Source organism: Tupaia chinensis, unplaced genomic scaffold (assembly GCF_000334495.1).
Source record: "Tupaia chinensis unplaced genomic scaffold, TupChi_1.0 Scaffold000057_1, whole genome shotgun sequence".
Taxonomy (NCBI): Eukaryota; Metazoa; Chordata; class Mammalia; order Scandentia; family Tupaiidae; genus Tupaia; species Tupaia belangeri.
Genome location: NW_006159515.1, coordinates 5,172,936 through 5,196,187, shown reverse-complemented (window position 1 = coordinate 5,196,187; position 23,252 = coordinate 5,172,936). Strand labels below are relative to the sequence as shown.

At 42.4% G+C, this 23,252-nt stretch overlaps 1 protein-coding gene across 1 annotated transcript in view; it reads left to right on the top strand.

Moving 5' to 3' along the window:
* TM9SF2 (transmembrane 9 superfamily member 2) overlaps positions 1-22,357 on the top strand; it is a 69,338-nt gene extending 46,981 nt beyond the window's left edge. The window contains exons 11-18 of the mRNA XM_027776252.1: positions 2,414-2,546; positions 5,415-5,534; positions 6,619-6,676; positions 8,174-8,333; positions 10,592-10,743; positions 11,799-11,910; positions 16,068-16,239; positions 21,672-22,357. Coding sequence (XP_027632053.1) covers positions 2,414-2,546; positions 5,415-5,534; positions 6,619-6,676; positions 8,174-8,333; positions 10,592-10,743; positions 11,799-11,910; positions 16,068-16,239; positions 21,672-21,739 — 975 coding nt within the window. The 3' untranslated portion in view covers positions 21,740-22,357. The remainder of the gene's footprint in view (positions 1-2,413; positions 2,547-5,414; positions 5,535-6,618; positions 6,677-8,173; positions 8,334-10,591; positions 10,744-11,798; positions 11,911-16,067; positions 16,240-21,671) is intronic.
* Positions 22,358-23,252: the final 895 nt, after the last annotated feature.

Here is a 23,252-nt window from a genome sequence, read left to right as displayed (position 1 = left end):
GCAGGTACTCAGTGACACCTGTCATCACCACTCCGTCAGATTTTCCATCCCCAACATGCACCCAGTTTGTGAAATGATAAGTTGAATGGAGTAACTTCCAAGCAATTTTCATTCGTGTATTTAATTTTTTTTTTTTTAATAATTTTAACTGGGCCAGCCTCATAGTAAAGCCAGTTACGTAAGGTATATGGGAAGCTCGATCCTACATGGCAGATCATAGGTCGAGTCCCAGCCCTAGTGGCCTGAAAACTCACCAGGATTGTGTATGTGTGTGCCCAAAATTGTATGGGATGGGAAAGTGGAGGAAAAAGGATGCCAGGATCATGTGTGTGCACCCAAAATCCTGATGGGCTGGAGAAATGGGAGGAAAAAGGATTGTGGTGTGTTGCTGGTGTGTAGTTAGGCTCGCAGTGGTTGCATCTGTGCTGAAGATGTAAGACTTTCTTTTTCAGTGTTTCCTGTGATACAGCCTAGCAACTATCTGCATGGTGGCTACGTTATATTGGGCATTAAGTAATCTAGAGATGTTTTAAAATACAAGGAGGGGAGGGGTTGTCTGTACAGTGTTCGTGGAAAATGTGAATTATGAAAAGACTGCATGGATTTCAAAAGGTTTTTGCACCAAAATAAAACTTTACCGTAATTCCATCTTCCCATGAACTTTTTGAGTCCCCTTGTTTACAGAAACATATTTGTAGGCTGTATGTAAATACTGTGTCATTTTATACAAGGGACTTTCGTACACACGGCGGGGGGGTCCCTCAAACCAACCTCCCGCAGATACTGAAGACCAGCTGAGTATGCCCGGAGGTCAGGGCGCAGTGTGGATTGGGGACTGAGCTTACTGCGCTGGGGAAACACCAGTAACAGAGTTAATGCTATTTGCTTATTTTGGAGATAGACAAATAGAACGTGGAAAAGATGGATGTGATTCAAATTGCCCATGCCCAGCCATGATGGTACACAGTAATGTCACTGCTTTGGGGGCTAGAAGCCATGTGGGAGGCACAGGTTCGCTTCTCAAACCAGCCCGAACAGTCGCCATAGCTGGAATCCGACCTAACTGGGAGGCTGAGGCTGGAGGATCGTGACAGACTCTGTGAAAAAGACCCTCTGTCTCCCTCTTTTCTCTTCCTTCCCCCAGGTAAACTTTGACAAAGGAAACAATTAACTCACCAAGTTGAATCATAGAGCTTGGTGTAGAGTAGGACTCGCAGAGTCATATTGTTGTTTTGCTTTTGGTTTTGGTCTTTTTCAGAGGGTTTTGCCTGAGGGCTCACACGCTCGCAATAGAGACAGACAGTGAGAGGGAAAGTGATAATCACCCCCCAGGAAACATGACTTCACCGCAATCCCTTCTCCTTCATTCTCCTGGAATTTTGGACATGCACATATAGGTGCCTGGCATGATTTTCAAGCCATCAGGTCTGGGACTCGAAATATGTCCAGCCATGTGGGGGTCCGTCAATGTAACCACTCCACTACCTGCTGGTCCTAAAATCACATTGTTTCTGTAAAGTTTCTCCACAGTTTTCAAGGGTCTTAATATACAACCTTTCTTTAAAAACAGTTCAGACAGGGGACCAGCAGCTGGCAAGGGGACCAGCAGGTGGCGTGGTGGTTAAGGCGCTGGACACTCCCACATAGCCGACCAGGGTTCGAGTCCTTAATCTGGTGGCTTGCTTTCTCACTTCCTCTCTCACTCTCAACCTCTGTCTCTCTCTGGTTAAATTAAAAAATGAATGAATCAATGAAATAAATAATTATAAAAAAAATTATTGGGACCAGCAGTTCGCGTAATGGCTATGTCACTGGACTCCCACGTAGTCGACCGCGGTTCAAGTCCCGGACCCAGCGGCTTAAACTCATGCTGGGCGCGTGTGCATGCGTGCCCAGGATCCCAAGAGGAGAATGGAGGAGAAGGGATTGTGGCGTGGCCATCTCCCCTGGGGGGTGATTTCTCACTTTCTGTCTCTCTGTCTCTGTCTTTCTGGCGAGCGCACGTGCCCTATAGCAAAAACCTCTCCCAAAAAAAAGAAAGAAAAAAAAATTCTTAAAAAAAAAACAGTTCAGACAGAGAATGCTGTGTATATGTCAAGTTTCATTCTTCAAAATCGAAATAGATATTAACAAAAGTTTTCTTTTAAAGAATTATTTATTTAATTTTATTTATTCATTCATTTATTTTAATTTGACCAGAGAGACAGAGAGAGGAAAAGTGAGAAGGCAAGCCACCAGGTCCGGGACTTGAACCATGGTCAGCCATGTGGGAGTGTCCAGCACCTGAACCACCATGCTACCTGCTGGCCCCTAACAAAAGTTCTTTAAAATGCTTTTATATGACAGCAAGCAAACTGTCCCATTCTCTTGTTGACACCACATGATAATGCAGCTGATTTCGTCTTCTCTGTAGGAGGATGCCCAGGAAGAATTTGGCTGGAAACTAGTTCATGGTGATATATTCCGTCCTCCCAGGAAAGGGATGCTGCTGTCGGTCTTCCTAGGATCCGGGACACAGATTTTAATTATGACCTTTGTGACTCTGTGTAAGTGTTAAGAGAACATTAAAAAGTATGAAGTGGTTCTTTTTTAAGAATTTTAAGCTATAGGGTTTGTGCACTCACCAGAGAGAGAGAGAGAAACAAAGCAAGAAATCACCCCCCAGGGGAGATGGCCTCCCTGCAATCCCTTCTCCTCCATTCTCATCTCAGTATCTTGGGCACGCATTCACACACACCTGGAGTGAGCTCTAAGCCACCAGGTCTGGGACTCAAACCGTGGTCGACTACGTGGGAGTTCAGCAATAACCATCATGCCATCTGCCGGTCCTGAAAACACTTTTTTAAAATAACTGTTTGGAAACTATTTTCCTGTACAAGGTACCTTGACACATCATTTCCTAAGAGCCCATCAGCTCTCCATATCTGTGTGCTTTGGCTCTGAGGGGCCTGGTGAGGAGCCAGCTGCACTGAAAGGGGACTCAGTACTCCCTTCAGTCCTGTAGGGCCATGCCTCGTTGTAGCGCTGGCTGGCTAGAGAGGGGCAGGTCCTTAGAGACCAGTAGCCTGGAACTGGGTCCCTCTGGTTTGCTGTTCCACTCAGCCTTCAAGGGAGGGTGCAGTGGCCGGAGAGTCTCAGCTTCCCCTGAGGGAGGAGGGGAGGAGAGGAGGGAGTGGGGTGGGAAACGAGATCTTTCTGTCTCTTCTAACGGGGAGTGGATTGAGGTAGCGAGACCTTTCTGTCTCCAGCAGGAAGGAAGCTTGTCCTACACAAGAAGTCTCCTTTGTGTACCACAGATATCTTCAAAATTTCTATTAAGTTTTTTCCTATTAGGGCAATCCTTTTTTTTTTTTTTTTCCAAGTAGACCTGTCTTAGAGGTATTTAATAGTTATCGAGGTAGGCTGAGCCTACTCTCTGAAGATGTATTAATTTCTCTCTCTTTTTTTTTTTAATTTAGGTTTTTGCCGTAGGGCATGTGTGCTCGCTGGAGAGGAGGGAGACAGAGAGGGGACGAGTGACCAGTCATCCCCCAGGGGATGGCCACACAGTAACCCTTTCATCTTCATCCTTCTCTTGGGGTTTTGGGTGTGCACGAACACACGTCCAGCATGATTTTGAAGCCACTGGGTCCAGGACTGAAACCGCAGTCAGCCATGTGGAAGCCAGCCACTGTACCACCTGCAGGCCCGATACATTAACTCTACAGTCTCCTGGTTTTCCTAATTGAAAGAAAAAAGTTATGCATTTTACACTTTCTATATTCCTCCCCCCCCCCATTGATGCCTGCTACCGAAGAACAGTAACAAATGAATATTGCTGGAAGAATTCAGAAACAACTGACCTTTTATGTTTTTTTTTTTTTAATGAATGATTGTTCTTATGTTCAATTGTATGTTAAATACATAATGCTGTATTGGTTTCCTATTAGTAAAACTGTTGCAAATTTAATGATGGTGTTAGCTATGGAAACGCTTTGTAAGGACATTACCGCTGCAAGTGTCTGGCTCCTGAGGTCAGGAACCACCCCGTCTTACCCTCAGACTCCATGCGAAGGCTAAGGCTATAGCCATAACTTTCCATCTGCTAACAGCTGGCGGGGGGCTAGAATCTGTACGTGCACGACACTGAAGCAGGTCGGAGAGGGCAGGGTGCACACTTGGAGATACAGTCCTGCTTAAACTCTTACCAGGAGCTGCCCTCTGCCAGCCTGTGGTCCTTATTAGGGTCAGTGAGGAAGTGAACTTGGAGGGCATGGACATTTTAGGGTGCCTAGGGTAGAAAACAAGAGAGTTATTTTCCTGAAGTCCTGAATGTGAACGCTCTTCTTAAGGACAGTCCATTTCTTGGGCCTGGGAGGAGCAGGGGCTGCATCAGAGCAGAAAGCCTCATTGGTCTTCAAAAGCGACTGTGGGGAACCAGCAGTTAGCGTGATGGCTATGTTGCTGGACTCCCACGTAGTCGACCGTGGTTCGCATCCCGGACCCGGTGGCTTAAAACTCACGCCGGGCGCGTCTGCGTGCGTGCCCAAGATCCCGAGAGGAGAATGGAGGAGAAGGGATTGCGGCGTGACCATCCCCCCTCGGAGGTGATTTCTCGCTTTCTGTCTCTATGTCTCTCTCTGTCTGTCTGGCGAGCGCACGCGCCCTATAGCAACAACCTCTCCAAAAAAAAAAGTGACCGTGGACTATCCCTGCCAGTCGTGGCTGGTGCCGGTCAGAGGGAATGTGCGTGGTCATGTACGCTCTGGGGAAACGCGGGGGTTTCCTTGCTGCTGAGATGGGGAAGCTGCTGGAGCTCCTTTTGGTGATGTCTCATTGGCTGGGATTCTGAGCCCCCAGCTTAAAGGTGGGAACCCTGTGAATATAAGGTCGCATTTTCTTTCATTGGTGGGAAGGGCGGTGTAGGGAGAGCAGACAGAGCCAACCAGCTGAACAGCTTAGGGCCTGAGTTTCCCCTGGCGACCAAGCCCTCCAGTCATTTTCCAAAAAACTAACGGTACTATGAAATCTTCCCCCCCAATTTTTCTCTTCAATTATGTAAAGATTTTTTGCCCCCAGAGAACCCAGTATTTTTAAATGAAATAAAAGTGGGACTATTTCACAGTGGGAATGTTTTTATTCAATGCTGATTTTAAAGGCTACTCTGAATCTCAGAAGAGCTGAGAGCATTCTCGAGCCTCCCCTGATGCAGGAAGGGTGGGGCCTTACGGACCCTGGCAGGTCTGCCTTGTGTCTGCTTCTGTTGGTGTAGCATATTAGCTGTCACTCAGCTCCGGTGTGGCAGCATGGTGGGCCAGTGTGTTTCTTCCTGATGTTTTGTGTGCTTTTTTGTTTAAAAAATGAGAGCGTTCTACCATTATTTCACAACAAAGGAAGCAGAGTAATAACATAACTTTCAATGCCTTGTTTTTTAGTTTTCGCTTGCCTGGGATTTTTGTCACCTGCCAATCGAGGGGCACTGATGACATGTGCTGTGGTCTTATGGGTGCTGCTGGGCACGCCCGCAGGCTACGTGGCTGCCAGATTCTACAAGTGTGAGTAAAAGCTGTTGGGACGGGACCAGGTCAGGAGCCGAGTCTCCACAGCAGTGGGGCCGGGTCAGATGGGGGTGCCCTGTCAGTGTTCCAGGTGTCTCTAGTTTAAAGACACCTGGTTGGTGATTTCTCTATGATGGAAATGGCTGACTAGATTTTATTTATTCCAAAATGCTTAGACAGTGAAGCAGCATATTTAGGAACTATTTATCCACCATCCCCCTCCCCAGTTTTCTTCTAAGCTTTGGTTTAACAGGGTGGGTGGACAACTTAGATTACTGCATTCATGGAGGCAAATGGCGACTAATAAAAGGAAGAAACATACAAATGAATTTCATTGATTTTTTTTCTCTTTTTAAAGAATTCATTTACTCAGCTTTATTTATTTATTTATTTATTTAAATTTGACCAGAGAGGGACAGAGTGTGAGTGAGAGACAGAGAAAGAGAGCAAGAGAAAGTGAGAAAGCAAGCTGCCTGGTCCAGGACTCTAGCTGTGGTCAGCCATGTGGGAGTTTAGTATTCTTAACCACCACACCACCTGCCAGCTCCTAGTGTCATTGATTTTTTTTTTTTTTAGAGGTTTTTGTTATAGGACGCGTGCGCTCACCACAAAGACAGAGAGAGACAGAGAAATAGAAAGTGAGAAATCACACCCCAGGGAATGGCCATGCTGCAATTCCTTCTCCTTTTTGGGCACGCACACACACGCCCAGCATGAGTTTAAGCCACACACACACACGCGCCCAGCATGAGTTTAAGCCACCGGGTCTGGGACTCGAACCACGATCGACCACATGGGAGTCCAGCGACATAGCCATTATGCTAACTGCTGGCCCCTCGATTTCTTAATTGATGTATTTCTTAGTGTATTTAGGTACAGCTCTCTAGGCAGGGAAGTCCTGTGCCCATCTCAAATCTGCTTCATTTGATAAGAGAAAACCACCTCGTAGTTGCTGGTGTTATTTTCTAGGAACAGGCGCCCAGTGTTCTCTGATGGTTGCCACCTACCAGACTCGGAATAGGGCTATTTGGCTTACTTTAAACAGAAATCTGTATTCATACCCCTTCTGTTTTTTCCATAGCCTTTGGAGGAGAGAAGTGGAAAACAAACGTTTTACTGACCTCGTTTCTTTGTCCTGGGTAAGTGGGTTTTCCAGGACTTACTTTCTCAACATATTTACATTTTAGTCACCAAAGTTTCAGCCTCCTAACTCTTTAGTCTTCTATCTCTAAATCATGTACCTAAGAAAGTGAATTGATTTAGGAAAAGGGGTAAAAGGTGAGTACTTAACAAACATTTGTTCAATGACTACCACATACCTTATCTGGGAAAACTACATCTAGAAGTGAAAAATGTTGTTTTATTAAAGTCTTTTTCTTCATCTTTTTTAGATATTCTGACATGTTGTATAAGTCTGTATTTAAAACTTTGACTTATGGGCCCAGCAGGTGGTGACATGGTAGTTAAAGGCACTAGCTCCCCATATGGCTGACTGTGGTTTGAGTCCCGGACCTGGTGACTGGCTTTCTTGCTTTCCTTTTCTCTCTCTCTCTGGTCAAATTAAAAAATAATAATAATAATAACAAATGGAATTAAATAATTTTTTAAAGAATTATTTTATTTAACTTTATTTATTTTAATTTGACCAGAGAGGGACAGAGCCAGAGGGAGAGAAAGTGAGAAGGCAAGCCGCCAGGTCCGGCACTCAAACCACGGAGAGCCATATGGGAGTCCAGCGCTCTTAAACACCACGCCACCTGCTGGCCCCTAAATACATTTTTTTTTTTTAAGAAAATAAAATTTTGAGGGACCAGCAGTTAGTGTAATGGCTATGTCACTGGACTCTCATGTAATTGATTGCATTTCAAGTCCTGGACCTGGTGGCTTAAACTCACAACGGGCATGTGTGCGTGCATGCCCAGGATCCCGAGAGGAGAATGGAGGAGAAGGGATTGTGGAGTGGCCATCCCTCCTGGGGGGTGATTTCTCACTTTCTGTCTCTGTCTTTCTGGCGAGCGCACGTGTCCTATAGCCAAAACCTCTCTAAAAAAAAAAACTTTGTGGGGTATATAGAAGTGATTATTATATGATTACAGTTGTGTTTTTTAAAATACTCAGAAGAAAATTAACTGAACTTTCAGTATTTGTGTCAAAGAACAGCCTCAGACTGGGAGAATACTATGTTTAACAAGGATTTAGTAAAACTGTGGTATATAAATAATTCACATTATATATGACTTTGCGAAAGACTTGCAGCCCAGATGAAGTATGAGCAGTGGGTGTAATAGCCAGTCACGGCGGGAAAACCTAGAAGCCAGCAAACACCAGATACGGAGTTGTCAAAGGAAATGCCAGTTAAAGCAATAGATTTGGCAATTCTAAGTGGGATGAAAATATGTAAAGTGGTAACTTTTATGAGCTGCTTGCAGGAATTTAAATCAGGCAAACCCAGTCTGAAGAGCAATTCGGTAATTTGTAGTGAAGTTTTACATTCACATGCCCTGTGACTCAGCAATTCCACTTTCTTGGCATATATCCTATAAACACATAAGTTGTAATATTGATGATATATTATTGTTGCTGCATCATTTTGCTTCTAACCCTGGTTTTATGCAAGAGCCTGTTTTGTCTTTTAGGATTGTATTTGCTGACTTCTTTATAATGAATCTGATTCTCTGGGGAGAAGGATCTTCAGCAGCTATCCCTTTCGGAACACTGGTTGCCATCCTGGCTCTTTGGTTCTGCATCTCTGTGCCTCTGACGTTTATTGGTGCATACTTTGGTTTTAAGAAGAATGTAAGTTTGTAGGTGTTCTCATCAAATGAATTTAGTCTGGAAATTAGCATAACCAACATGAAAGATATAGAAGTGCGTAAAAAATTAAAAATGGTCCCGTGGGATCTAGATTTCTAATTTTCTTTTCTTTTCTTTTTTGGAGAGATTTTTGCTATAGGGCATGTGCACTCGCCAGAAAGACAGACAGAAAGCAAGAAATCACCCACTGGGGGGATGGCCACACCACAATCCCTTCTCCTCCATTCTCCTCTCAGGATCTTGAGCATGCACACACACACGCCTGGTGTGAGTTTAAGCCACCAGGTCAGGGACTCGAACCGTGGTCGACTACATGGGAGCCCAGCAACATAGCCCTTACGTTAACTGCAGGTCCCCTAGATTTCTAATTTTCTAGATTTATTTTTTTTAGTTTTTTGTCATAGGGCATGTGTACTCACCAGAGAGGGACAGAGAAAATGAAAAATTACCCCCTGGGGGATGACTACACCACAGTTTCTTCTCTTCCACTCTCCTCTTAGGATTTGGGGCACATGTGCACACATGTTCAGTGGGATTTTCAAGCCACTGAGTCTGAGACTCAAACTATAATCAGCTATGTGAGAGTCCAGCACCCAACCACCATGCTACCTGCTAGCCCCAGAAATTCTTAAAATAGTAGCATATTATTTAAGAGTGCAGTAGAGGGGTAATAGATTAAAAATGTAGATTTCAAAGCTTGTATTTAAATGGAACTTCTGTAGAAATAATTGGGAAAGAAATGCTTATTGATATAAATTAATGAAAACTTTGAATCTTGACATTAAGTAGAAGTTACTTTATTACTTTTTTTTAACCTAAAAACTATGCACATTTTTCCTTAACAATCAGTGTTTCTAGTTCAAAATATTTAACAAGGAGTATGTGTTTGGAAATGAAGCTGTAAGAAAGTGACTAAAAAGGATGAGTAGCAATTTTTTGGTTACATGGCTTTGAAATAAATGTTTCATGCTTCCTTGCTGAGAGTTTATTTTAAGGAAGATTATATTCAAGGCTGGGTCCTCTCCCTCCCTCTCTCTAGTCTGCATTCCCCTACTTCTGCTGCCTCTTTCTGCCCTCAGGCTAAGAGGAAAATGAGAATTTAGTCTTCTCTGTCATCAGTGTCTTCCTCTAATCCATTTTACTCTCCCTGCTGGTCCCGGGAAAGATCACTTCACAGTCTAAAGAAACAACGCAGCACGGTGTACTTGGTGAGGAGGCCCTGGAAAGCCCTGCGGGCAAAGGTCCTGCTCCTCTGTGGAGACCGCACCTGTCATGCCAGGCCACCGAAGATGGCCGGCACTTGCTTCTTTTAAATCTTTACATCATAAATAGTAAAGTGACAGGGTTCAAAGTTTTTAATTACATAGCTTAAAAAATACTTTGGATTTTTAGTTTTAAAACTTTAATTTTAAATTTAAAAAATAATTAAAATTCCAGAAATATGTTAGTTAAAAGTTAAAAATACAAATATTCAAGAATGAGATAATGATCCTCTGCCTGTACACATGTAACATGTATGTACATGTGAACCGTCTGCCCTGTGGAAGTGTGTGCTCCGTGGAGATAACATTAAGTTTTAAATTTTGATTTATTATTATAAGAACTGTAGAACTATGGTTTTGAACTCTTCTGCAAGAAAATGGATTTTCTACGTCTGTACCCCTTTCTCCTCATGTAGCTAACTATAGTTAGGTACTTTAGGTTTCGGTTATTTTTATACCACCACGCACTATGTCAGGAAAGGGAGAATGATTGAGAATATCACCTGTAAGGGCTTGTCGTAAAGGTTCACACAGCCATGCGCTGTCCTCTTCGTGCGCCTCAGTCTACGTGAAGTAGAGCAGTGTTTATAAGATGACTTTGCCCACCTCGAATGATACATTGACAAACATTTCAAAGCCCGCTCATTTCCTACAGTCAGTACGGTGAATGCAAACCCTAGCTCTGCCTTCTTATGACCTCTTGTTTTCCAAGTGCTTCGTTACCTCCTGTGTATCTCGAACTTTGTCTGACGCCCTCAGTCAGCGGGTGACCACTGGAAGCAGTGGTGACTCGTCCCGTAGCCAGGTGGTGTTGTACCTGATGGTGTCTGGTCCATCGCTTCTAAATACCAGTTCCAGGTTGATGACTGAAGCAGACTTTTACAGCCATCGTGTCAGCATGGAAGCTGAGAAAAAACAGGCAAAGAGTCTTCCACAGATAATTCTTAAAATTACAAATCCTTTCTTTCTTTACCAAAGGCCATTGAACACCCAGTTCGAACCAATCAGATTCCACGTCAGATTCCTGAACAGTCGTTCTACACAAAGCCCCTGCCTGGTATTGTCATGGGAGGAATTTTGCCCTTTGGCTGCATCTTTATACAGCTTTTCTTCATTCTGAATAGTATTTGGTAAGCCGCGGACCGCGTCCTCTTATTTTCACCATTTTATGTGATACTCGCTCTTCTGTGTGTTCATATGGATTGCCATTTGTATCTTGTAGATGTAAGTGGTTCTGCAATAACCAGACATCTTAAGAAACACAAGATTATTTTACCTTTATATGTGGGCAAAAAAAATAAAAATAGTAATAAGTTGATTATTATTCTTACTCTTAATTTTTAGTACTCAATTCTCAAAACGATGAGGTGGGTGTCATTTCCATTATGAAAGTGAGGCTTTGAAGATTGAGTAATTTACCTGTATCTCCTAGCTGCCGTGTAACCAAAAATGAACCCAAGTCTCTCCAAGTCGTTAGCCAGCTAATCTGGACTGCTTCAGAGAGGTCCTCTGAGCGCTTGACAGAGGAGGGGGTTGGAGAAAGGCTTGGGCTGTGTGACCTTCCCAGTCCTCTCCACTCCCCAAATCCCATCATAGTCTGACTTCTAGTTCACAGGGGAAACGTGTAGTGGCCATTTCGAGCCGCCCTCCGTGGTGCATGTCCTGCAGTGTATTGTGATCGCTATTGGACCATATTGACCGGTGTTTTAGAAAGTACCAAGGTTTAAAGTGGCCAAAAGTTAGAACTAAGTTTCAGCTTTTAAGAGACTAGAACATACCCTTGTTTTCGGGTTGTTACAGTATTTTTCCAATCAATGAGTTTTACCACATGTGATAAGAAACCAAGTTACTAAATGTAACCTTCTCTAAGTCCGACTCTGCTGTGTCCTCTATGCTGTGATCTGGGATGTCTGACTCGCCACAGACAAGTAGACCCGGCGTGTTTGAATGAATAGGAGTTTCAGGGTCTGCCCGAGCAGGAAGGGAAAACCTAGTGGCATTGCCGTATCCTTCCTACCCCCGTCCAGCCCCCTCGTCGTTACCTTCTAAACCATAAGATTTGTCTTGTCTAGTGAGTGGAAAGAAAAGGCAAACCGTTTCAGTTTGATAAGCATGAAAAGGTTATGTTGTGTATTGTGTCAAAGAGAAAATGTTTATCACTTCACCTTGGCATGTTTGATTCTAGGTCGCATCAGATGTATTACATGTTTGGCTTCCTGTTCCTGGTGTTTATCATTCTGGTTATTACATGTTCTGAAGCAACTATCCTTCTTTGCTATTTCCACCTATGTGCAGAGGTATGTATGAGGAGTTTCACTTCAGTGTTAATTTGTGCACAGTATTTGTAACTTGGGCATATCGCAATTTGATGACTATTCTTTGAAATGCATTCTGTATCTGCGTGTTTGTTGTGATGGAAATCAACCTGAATTTCTAAATAATATGTAACGTTCTTGAGAATTGAATTAAGATAGTATCCTAGTTTAGTATATTTATTTAGAGCTTTCTGTTACCAATGTTAAATATTAATTTCCTCAGAACAGCATGTTGTGTTAAATTTTTACTGTTGAGTTTTTTCACTGACTTAAAAATTAATCTTTTAGGCCAGCAGGTGGAATGAGGTTAAGGGCACTGGACTCCCACGTGGCCAACTACAGTTCGAGTCACTGACCTGGTGGCTTGCTTTATCATTTTCCCTTTCCCTCTCTTCTCTCTCTGTCTTTCTCTCTGTCAAATTAAAATAAATAAATTATGTTAAAATAAAAATTTAATATTCCTTTTGTAATGTAAATATTTCTAGATTGAAATTTTAATAAAAATAGAACTAGTGAGAAAATTCATTAAAAAATTTCCATGAGGGACCAGCAGTTGGCGTAATGGCTGTTGCTGGACTCCCATATAGTTGACTGTGGTTCAAGTCCCAGACCTGGTGGCTTAAACTCACAGTGGGCGCATGTGCATGCGTGCCCAAGATCCTGAGAGGAGAATGGAGGAGTAGGGATTGTGGCATGACCATCCCCCCTGGGGGGTGATTTCTCGCTTTCTCTCTCTCTCTCTCTCTCCCTCTCTCTCTCTCTCTTTCTGGCGAGTACACATGCCCTATAGCAAAAACTTCCCAATCAAATAAAATAAAACAGTCTGGAAGTTTGTGCGTGTGTGCCCAAAATCCCAGGAGGAGAATGGAAGAGATTGGATTGCAGCATGACCATCCCCCTGGTGGGTGGTTTCTCACTTTCCTGCTCTCTTTCTCACCTATACATCCTATAGCAAAAGATTTAAAATAAAAAGCAAGTTGATATTTAAGACAACACTAAATTGATAGCATTTTTATGTATTAGGTAGAATTGATTTTATAAAGACTTGAGTTGTGTTAGGCCATTCTTTTATAATTTCATTACGTATAGAAGATAAGCTCTAACCTCCTTAATTTGGCATACTGAGGTTAAATGCATGTAGCAGGATTAACTATCTCAAAGTGAACACCTCAGTTTGACTTGCTACGCACACCGTGTCGTTCAGATCCACCTCCTTCTAATATGGCCGTGACCCCTAAATAAGATCCTGTACCCACTGGGCAGTTACTCCCTGTCCCCCTTCTCCCAGACCCTGGCAACCACCAGTCTGCTTTCTGCCTCTGCATATTCGCCTGTTCTGGACATTTGATGTTCCATGGAATGTTGGCCTTCTGTGTCTGAATTATCGTAATTTTTGTTTTAATTTGCTAGAGGATAAATGTGTTCCCTGAGAAGAGAGAGAAAGCGTCCCCCCCAGGGGTTGCCATGCCATAATCCCTTTTCTCTATTTCTCCTCCTTATGGATTTGGGGCAGGCGCACCTCCATGCCCAGCATGGTTTCAAGCTGCCAGGTCCAGGCAGAACTACTCACCGCCACGTGGGACCAGCCGCCTCACCCACCACACCACCCACTGGCCCGTCACTTAGCAGAAGGCTCTAGGGTGTGTCCATGCTGTGGAAGTACTAGCACCTTACTCCTTGTAGTGGGGGGAGAGTCCACTGTGCAGATACATCACCATTTGTTTATCCATTTTAACCATCAATGGACATGGATAGTCCCCACGTCCTGCCTGTTGTGATTGATGCTGTGAAGACTGTGGACGGTATTCATTTGAGTACATGTTTTCAGTTTGGGGAGGTACGTACTGAGGAATGGAGTCGCTGAGTCCTAAGGTAATCCTTTAATTTTTTGAGGGATCACCAAAGTGTTTTTCCACAGCAGCTGCACCACTTTACCACTCCCCAGCAATGTACAGAGGCTCTACTTTCTTTGCACCCTCGCCAGCACCTCAGTTTTGCTTTTATAGCTGTCCTCATAGCATGAAGTGGTGTCTCACTGCGGTTTCAGTTTGCATTTCCGCAGTAACTAGTGGCACTGGGCGATCTTTACTTGTGTTTGTTGGCCAGTTGCCTTCTTTGGAGAAATGTCTGTCCAAGTCCTTTGACAATTCTATTTTTTTAATTCTTTATTTAATTTTTATTATTATTATTATTTTAAATTTGCTATAGGGCACATGAGCTCACCAGAGAGACAGACAGAGAAAGGGGGAAGGGAAACTGTGGTCATCCATGTGGAAGTCCAGTGCCCAAACCACCACACCACCTGCTGGCCCCTCCTTTATCAATTTTTTTTTGAGAGAGGTTTTCGCTATAGAGCGCGTGCGCTCGCCAGACAGAGAGAGACAGAGAGATAGAAAGTGAGAAATCACCCCCAGGGGGGATGGTCACGCCGCATTCCCTTCTCCTCCATTCTCCTCTCGGGATCTTGGGCATGCACGCACACGCGCCTGGCGTGAGTTTTAACCCACCGGGTCCGGGACGCGAACCGCGGTCGACAACGTGGGAGTCCAGTGACATAGCCATTACGCTAACTGCTGGTTCCCTCCTTTATCAATTTTTAATATTAAAAAAAATTTGGAATTTAACTATTTTTTTAATTACTATTATTATTATTATTTTCCAGTTTGACTAGAGAGAGAGAGGGAAAGTGAGAAAGTAAGCTGCCAGGTCCAGGACTTGAACCTTGGTTGACCATGTAGGAGTCCAGCACCTTTAATCACTATGCCACGTGCAAGTCCCACCTTTGACAGTTTTTAAACGGGATTGTTTGTCTTTCTGTTGAAGCATAAGGATCTTTAGGTCTCAGGCCTTTATCAGAACCATGACTCGTAAGTATTTCCTCCCTTTCTCAGGTCGCCTTTTCACTTTCTCGATAATGTTCTTCCTTTGTATAGAATTACAAGTATTAACATTGAGTCTTCCAATCTGTTTGGAGAGTATTGCCATGCTAATACCGTGAAGTCTTCTAATCGTGCACATTGGATATCTTTTTATTTGTTTTGGTCTTCTGTAACTTCTTTCAGCAATATTTTATTGCTGAAAATTTTCACTGTACAAGCTTTCCACCAGTGCAGTTGAATTTATTTCTAAGTGTTTTATTTTTGAGGATACCATGGCAAATAGAATTATTTTATAAAGTTCCTTTTCAGATTGTCCATTTCTGGTGTGTAAAAACACAACTGATTTTCCTATGTTGATCTTATACTGTGCAACTTTGCTGAATCTTTTGATTAGCTATAGTTTGGGTGTGTGTGCACACATGTGTGGATTCTTTACGGTTCTCTAATCTTTTCATTTGTTTTTTTAAATGCATTTACTTTTCATATATATTTTTTTTTTGAGAGGTTTTTGCTATAGGTCGTGTACACTCGCCAGACAGACAGAGAGAGACATAGAGAAAGAAAGCGAGATGACCACGCCGCAACCCCTTCTCTTCCATTCTCCTCTCAGGATCTTGGGCACGCACTCACGCACGCACACGTGCCCAGCGTGAGTTTTAAGCCACCGGGGCCAGGACGCGACCCACAGTCGACTACGTGGGAGCCCAGCGCCAGCCATTACGCCAACTGCTGGTTCCCCACTTTTCATATATTCTAAAGGATAAGAGAGAGTTAAGTATTCTCTTGCAAAAAAATCTCCTGCTCTTATAAGCCACTTTACTTAAAAGCGGGAAGATCTGTTTTAATTACCTGCCTTATTTATGTTAGTAACAACTGAAAGTGGATTTCAAACAGGCCTTGATAGAACGATCTTCTGCCTGATATAGATTTGACTGGACTTTCATATGAGTGGTGTTAATGTCGAGCCCTGTAAGTCAGTCCTAAGCCATTGTACTTTGCTCTTATTCGGGAAGCATACATTTTGAAGTTTAGTCTAATGTTCTATTATTTATAAACAGTTAAGCTTTCCCCACACATTAAAAATGGCTGAAAGCCAGCCTTTGGGCCAAGCTTAGCAGGAAAAGGAGCCTGGTACTTAACAGCAGTTCCAGGGATGGGGTGGGGGCTGTTTCAGCCTCAGGTGATTGCTCTGTAACGTGTGCAGCTACACGTGATCTGTTCGTTGGGAAGTAACTCTCGTCTGTTTTCTCTCCTACCTAGGATTACCACTGGCAGTGGCGTTCATTCCTCACCAGCGGCTTTACTGCAGTGTATTTCTTAATCTATGCAATACATTACTTCTTCTCCAAACTGCAGATTACAGGAACAGCAAGTACAATTCTGTACTTTGGTTATACCATGATAATGGTTTTAATCTTCTTTCTTTTTACAGGTAAATATAGAAATAATATGAATATTTTTAGTTAATATTTAAACAAAAAGTTTGTAAATATTTTCCTTTTGCAAACCCTGGAAGGCTTCCACTATTCCGTACTCTCATATTTAGTCTTGGGCACAAGCAGGCATAGTTTGATCTGCCCATCTGCAGATTGTCCTCCAGTAACAGATTGTCCTTGTTCCCTCCAGGGAACAAGGGCGAAGGAGTGCGGCACATCTCAAGGTCTAGTGAGACATGAACTCTTTCTTTTGCCACTTCAGAAGCAGCGTAGAAAGCTTAGGAGAAAGTAGAGATTGGGGAAGAAGTCGGGGTGAGACTGAGAGGAAGTGCTCTCCAGAAAAGATCCTAGTAGGACACTCCTCCTTCCCACAGTTTTAAACTGGAAGCTTTTATCTCCCCTTTAAAGCCCAGGTACCTAATGGGAGATAGTGGTGATGTGTTATTAACTGTTTTATACACCTTTATCTTCTTTGTCCAACTGTGCAAGACAGAAGTTTTCCATATCTTAGTTCTTTTGAGGCTTGGTAAACATTTGTGGGGTGAGTAACTGAACTAAAAGAAAAATCGTAGGACCGTTTTTGATCACAAAAAGGTTGTATTACAGAAAATGTATATCTGAACATTATCCAGGATGTGTTATTAGGGAATGCAAAAGTCAAAACCAGTGTTTTTACTTTTAAATTTATTTAGTTTTTAGATTTTTAAAATTTACATTTAATCACTGTATATCTTTTTTTTTTTCAAGACGTGTTTGCCTTAGGGTGCATGTGCTTGCTGGAGGGAGAGAGTCGGAGACAGTGGGAGCGATAGTGAGAAATGACCGCCCACGGGTGATGGCCATGCGGCAGTCCCTCCTCCTTCATTTTCCTCTCGGGATCTTAGACACACATGCACATGTGCCTGGTGTGAGTTTCAAGCCACTGGGTCCAGGACTCAAACCACAGTCAGCCATGTGGGAGTCCAGCAACATATCTACGACACCACCTGCCGGCCCCATCACTGTACTTCTTTATAGCGTACAACATGGTTCTTGCCAGGATGAATACAGTGCATGTTAGTCATGTTGAAGATTTTGCCACGTACATTATCATCAAAAACAATTTTTTTCTTTTTTTTTTTTTTGAGAGAGATTTTCGCTATAGGGCGCGTGCGCTCTCCAGACAGACAGAGAGAGACATAGAGACAGAAAGCGAGAAATCACCCCCCAGGGGGGATGGTCACGCCGCAATCCCTTCTCCTCCATTCTCCTCTCGGGATCTTGGGCACGCACGCACACGCGCCCGGCGTGAGTTTTAAGCCACCGGGTCCGGGACGCGAACCGCGGTTGACTACGTGGGAGTCCAGCGACATAGCCATTACGCTAACTGCTGATTCCCCAAAAACAATTTTTTTAAAAAATTAGAACTGTTCTAGGTTTTACTCAGAGCATTAGGTGGAACTTTGCAGGGCCCTGCTGCTGTGTCAGTGTTAACAGGCTGCAGCACTTACATGGGCTGCATCCAGATCAGACAGAGCAGGGTGTGAATCTTAGTGTCGTATGATAAACTTGGGTCCGCAGTCACAAATCTTTTTTTTTTTTTTAAGAGAGGTTTTTGCTTTAGGGCATGTGTGCTCAACAGAGGGACAGAAAGTGAGAAATCACACCTCAATCTGTTCTCTGTTGTCCTCTCAGGATTTTGGGCATGTATGCTCACTCACCTGGTCTGAGTTTTAAGCCATTGGGTCTTTATTTGAACCCCGGTTGACGACATGGGAGTCCAGTGACATAATCATTATGCCATCTGCTGGTCCCAGCCACAAATAAGTGGTCTGTAAACAGCAGTAGCTTATGAAATGAGTTATTCTTTTTTGTGCCTTTGTATCTTGTGTCCAAAAGTGCATTTAGAGAATAATTTATCCCTTGCTTATACCAAAAATTTATCATAGTGAGTACCTGTTATTTTTCTAGTCATATGAGAAAGGAAATGATAGCCTAGCCCTCACCTGAACTTGATTTTTATAGTGTCATATTGCACTCATTCAGAGTCAAACGTTAGAATCAGAATTCTGGAGCCACATCAAATTTGAATCAACCACTTAAGCCAGTAACTTCTGGTGCGTTTCACTTTGTGGAAGGGACTCTGGAAGGAAATGGGGAAGCTGTTGAATGCCTTGTGTGTTCCTAAAAATTAGATAGGTCTTCATTTGCTCCTGAACTCCAAGCTAGTGCCATTTTATTATTTAAATTCATCCATTTTCCAAAACAGAAGTCACTATTCTGATACAAAGATACTGCGTTTATTTATGTTGTATCCCCATTTTAAGAACAAAATTAACTGAAAACTTTCTTAAGGTCACCAGGAGAGTGATAAAAGCATTTTTTTCTTGCCTTAAAATACCTCCTTTATCATCTTAAATTTTTCTTATGGGACCAGCAGATGGCATAATAGCTAACGATGTTGGACTCACACGTAGTCGACCACGGTTTGATCCCAGACCCAGTGGCTTAAAACTCATGCCAGGCGCTTGTGCATGCGTGCCCAGAATCCTGAGATGAGAATGGAGGAGAAAGGATCTTGGTGTGGCCATCCCCCAGGGGGTGGTTTCTTGCTCTCTGTTGCTTTCTTAGTCTCTCCAGTGGGTGCATGTGCCCTACAGCAAAAATCTGTCTCTTAAAAAAAAAAACCCTTGCTAGTAAGTCAAAGATTATTTAAATGTATGTGTGTTTTTAGCATTATTTTTCTGAAATTAACCCAGCCTCTTCCCAAGCCTTAAAAATAATCCTTTTGAATATCCAAACAGTGTACTTGGGTGCCCTCCAAAAGCACACCTGGTGCCTTGCACACATACCAGGTCTTGAGTACACGCACTACCTAAGACCAAGTATTGGGTTGTCGGGAAAGTCAGGGTGCGTTTTTACATAGAAAAACTTTTCAAGACTTTTCCGACAACCTAGTATAATGGCATTTAACTCCTGATAGCAGTGTCCCACTGTCCCAGTGTCCAGCTCAAGTAATCTCTTGATCTGGAAAATCTTATTTTGTAGTTTCCTCTGAAATACATTTAGAACAATGATGGAAAACATTGGGATTTTATTTAATTTTTTAAAATTATTTTATTTTACTTTATTATTATTATTATTTTGAATTTTAGCTAGAGAGGGACAGAGTGAGAAAGAGAAAGAGTGGGGAAAGCAAGCCTCCAGGTCCAGGACATGAACCGTGGTTGGCCACGTGGGAGTCCAGCGCCCTTAACCACCACACCACCTGCCAGTATGTTTCCCATCTGTGTGCATCTGCACCCTGCCTGTCGAATATTTATCGGGGGAAAATCTTGGAGGGAAGTTATTTGTCTCAGTTTATTTTACACCTCACAAGTTAGTTTATTTTCTTCTGTGAGGCAGTCTTAGAATTTATGTTTGTGAGTCCCAGCACGGTATAGCTTAAAGCAGTACTATACTTGAAGTCAGAAGAAATGAATTTGAGCCCTGGCCATCAATACCAGCCATTGGCCATGGGCAGTTCTCTTGAACCTTACTTCCATCACACTGAAAGTGTCCTAATCTAAGCACTTTAACTTTAGTTCTTTTTATTGCCAGAGAGCATGTGCACTTGTCAGAGAAAGAAGGAGAATGCGTGCACCCGTGCGGCACGGTGACAGCACAATCCTTTTCCTTCATTTCTCCGTCGGTCAGGAGTCACTAGGGCTAAGGTTTGAACCAGAGTTGGCCATGTGGGATCCACCTCCCTTAGCCACTGAGCTGTGGGACTGGCCCAAGCATTCAGATTTTTAGGACTCTGGATTGATGAAAATACCTAAAAATCAAAACATACTTCTTTTTTCCCAGGGTTTATCTCATTTATATAACAATCTACAGAGGTATGGGAGGCATGTAAGCTTCTTTGTATTTAATAAAATAAACAGAGCCAGCCTCATAGCCCAATGATTAAGGGAACCAGATCCCCATGGCTGACTGTGGTTCAGATCCCAGTCTGGCAGTTGGATAAACACATCAGGGGCATGTTACACATGCCCCAAATCCCTAAGGCTGAAGCGAGATGGAGAAGGGATTGTGGCATGACCGTACCCCTTTGGGAGGTGCGTTCTCCCTCTCTGGTGAGTGCATGCACCCTCTGGCTTAAATAAAGATTCAAGATTAAGAAATGCAGTTGAAGATGTCCATCAGTGTGTCCAAGGGTCATATACACAGTTCTTGATGGGCTCTATTCTCTGGAACCAGGCCATGTCCTCACCGAGGATGCGTCTTTGTTATTGTCCTAATTATGTAAATTTTCACATTTTTAAAAAGCCTTCTAAATTATTATGTTGTGACTTTTGGAAACTGCTAATTTTCAATAACTATACTCTACTTAGAAAATATCCCATTTATGGAGCCAGCAGGTGGCATGGTGGTTGAAGGTACTGGAATCCCACATGCCCGATGGTAGTTCACATCCCGGATTTTACAGCTTGCACACTCTCTCTCTCTCTCTCTCTCTCTCTCTGACTCTGTCCCTTTCTGGTCAGATTTAAATAAATAAATGAAGTTAAATAAAATAATTCTTTAAAAAAAGACCCCATTTAATTATCCTATAATGTGACATTCAATTTAGAGTGTGTGTTTGTGTACTTATTTTTATGTTTGTTTTTTTTTTTTTTTGCCATCAGGCATGTATACTTGTTGTGTAGAGACAGAGACAGAGACAGGGAAAGTGAGAAATCACCCCCCTGGGGGGATGGCCATGCTGCAATCCCTTCTCCATTTTATTCTCAGGATTTTGGGCACTTCACACATGTGTGCCCAGTGTGATTTTCTTTTCTTTTTTCAGAATTATTTTATTTAACTTTATTTACTTATTTAAATTTGACCAGAGAGGGAGAAAGAGAGAAAGCTGCCAACTCCAGAACTTGAACCGTAGTCAACGATGTGGGAGTCCAGCTCCCTTAATCACCACGCCACCTGCCAGGCCTGCCCAGAGTGATTTTTAAGCCACCAGGTCCGGGGCTTGAACTGCAGTCAGTCATGTGGGACTCCAGGACTTTAGCCATTACTCTCTCTGCTGGCCCCACTTTAGAGTATCTGTAAATCATACCTTGAAAAAAATTTTTAACAACAGATACTTATTTTGTGGTAAAATATTTCTAAATAGGAAAGGAAAACTGGCGCTCTTTTTTCACACTTAGTAATAAAATAGATAGTGGAAAGTTTAGGTCTTCCTGTATACAAAACTCTGTAAGGAACTTGGTTTGAAATGGTTGTAGGTTTTGTGGGGTTTTCTGTTTTTGTTTTTGTTTTTGAAAAACTCATGGATCCGTGGTAAATTCCTGGTGGATAATGATTTGTAGTTTTGTGACTTTAAGGAAATCAGTCATTTTAAATCTGTATTTTTGTGAAAATTCTGAACCTTCCTTTGAAAATGGGTTTATTTCTGTTTTTTCTTTTATAGGAACAATTGGCTTCTTTGCATGCTTTTGGTTTGTTACCAAAATATACAGTGTGGTGAAGGTTGACTGAAGAAGCCCGGTGTGTCCAGTTAAAACAAATAAATTAAATTCTTCAACAACAAAGACCTGTTTTTGTGACTCCATTGAGTTTTATCAAACTTATTGGCCTAGTAATCCTTCAGAAACAGCGTAATTCTAAATACACCTCTTCCATACACCTGTGCCCACAAAATGTGTTTCAACACTAAAGCATTTGTATTGTGATTTAAGTATATATTCAGCTGTTCTCAATGAAGAGCCAATTTAAATATTATGTGCATTTGTAAATACAATAGCTATAAAAGTTTCAATACTTCTAATGGCAGAATAGAGGAGGCCATATTAACTAACATTGATATGATGTAGGACAGTTCACTGTAAATAGGATTTTCTAGGCTCGGTAGGTGGAAAGAATTATTTTTCTTTGAAGGAAATAACTTTTTATCATGGTAATTTTGAAGGATGATTCCTATGATGTGTTCATGGGGGGAAACGTGGGTTTTAAACTCCTGTCCTGGTTATACCTGTTCATATCTTCTTACTTTTCTGTGTTGACTTCATTATTTCCATGGTTTGGGCCTTTAAACTATGTGCCTCTGAGTCTTTCAATTTATAAATTTGTTATCTTAATAAATACTGTAAAAACGTCTTTCTTGCATCATTACCTGGTATATATTCAAGGAGGTTCTGAAGATAGAAATCTATTTACCAAGGGTATTTCAAAGGGATTTATACGGTTTTATCGGATTTTATTGAATTTTGTTAATGGAACACTTTTCTGAGTTTTGATCTCAGGGAAATTCCAGTTGTTTAGGCTTTCTCTGAAATTTCCACGAGGAGGTCATGGAAATTTCAGTCACGCATATCTGGTCAGATAACCGATTTAAGTCTGCTATTTAACGTGAGCCTTACTACATTGTCCTTAAGGATTTAATATTTTTGACTTATTTCAAAATACAGTATTTTTAATTTTTTTATGTTGAGTTTATGATCTAATAAGCTTTCATCTTTAAAACTATTTTTTTAAATTTGGATTTCACTTACAAATTTATTTCTCCTTTATTTCTGTTTATCTCATCTAACTGAAATCCATTTATGTGGAATACTGAAATTTGAAGTCATTTCAAAGGACTCGTTTGCTTACATATATGAGAATAATCACTGTATTTTAGGGACTCGCCGTTTGCTGCTCCTGAGCACGGCAGACACCGTCAGTACACGGACATCCAAAGCCAGTAGTGTCACTCGTGTGGTGTTGTGGGGCTCTCACTGGGTAATTTCGTGTTGCGACCTTTTTCTTTTTTTCTTTTGTTAGTGATTTTTGCTCTAGGGCATGTGTGCTCGCCAGGGAAACAGAGAGAGAGACAAAAAGCAAGAAATCCCCCCCCAGAGGAGATGGCCATGCCACAGGCCACAGTCCCTTCTCCATTCTCAGGAGTTTGGCTCACATGCACACGCGCCCAGCGTGAGTTTTCAGTCTCCAGGTCCAGGAGTCGAACTGCAGTCAATCACATGGAAGTCCCGCGATGTGACTGTTACGTCAT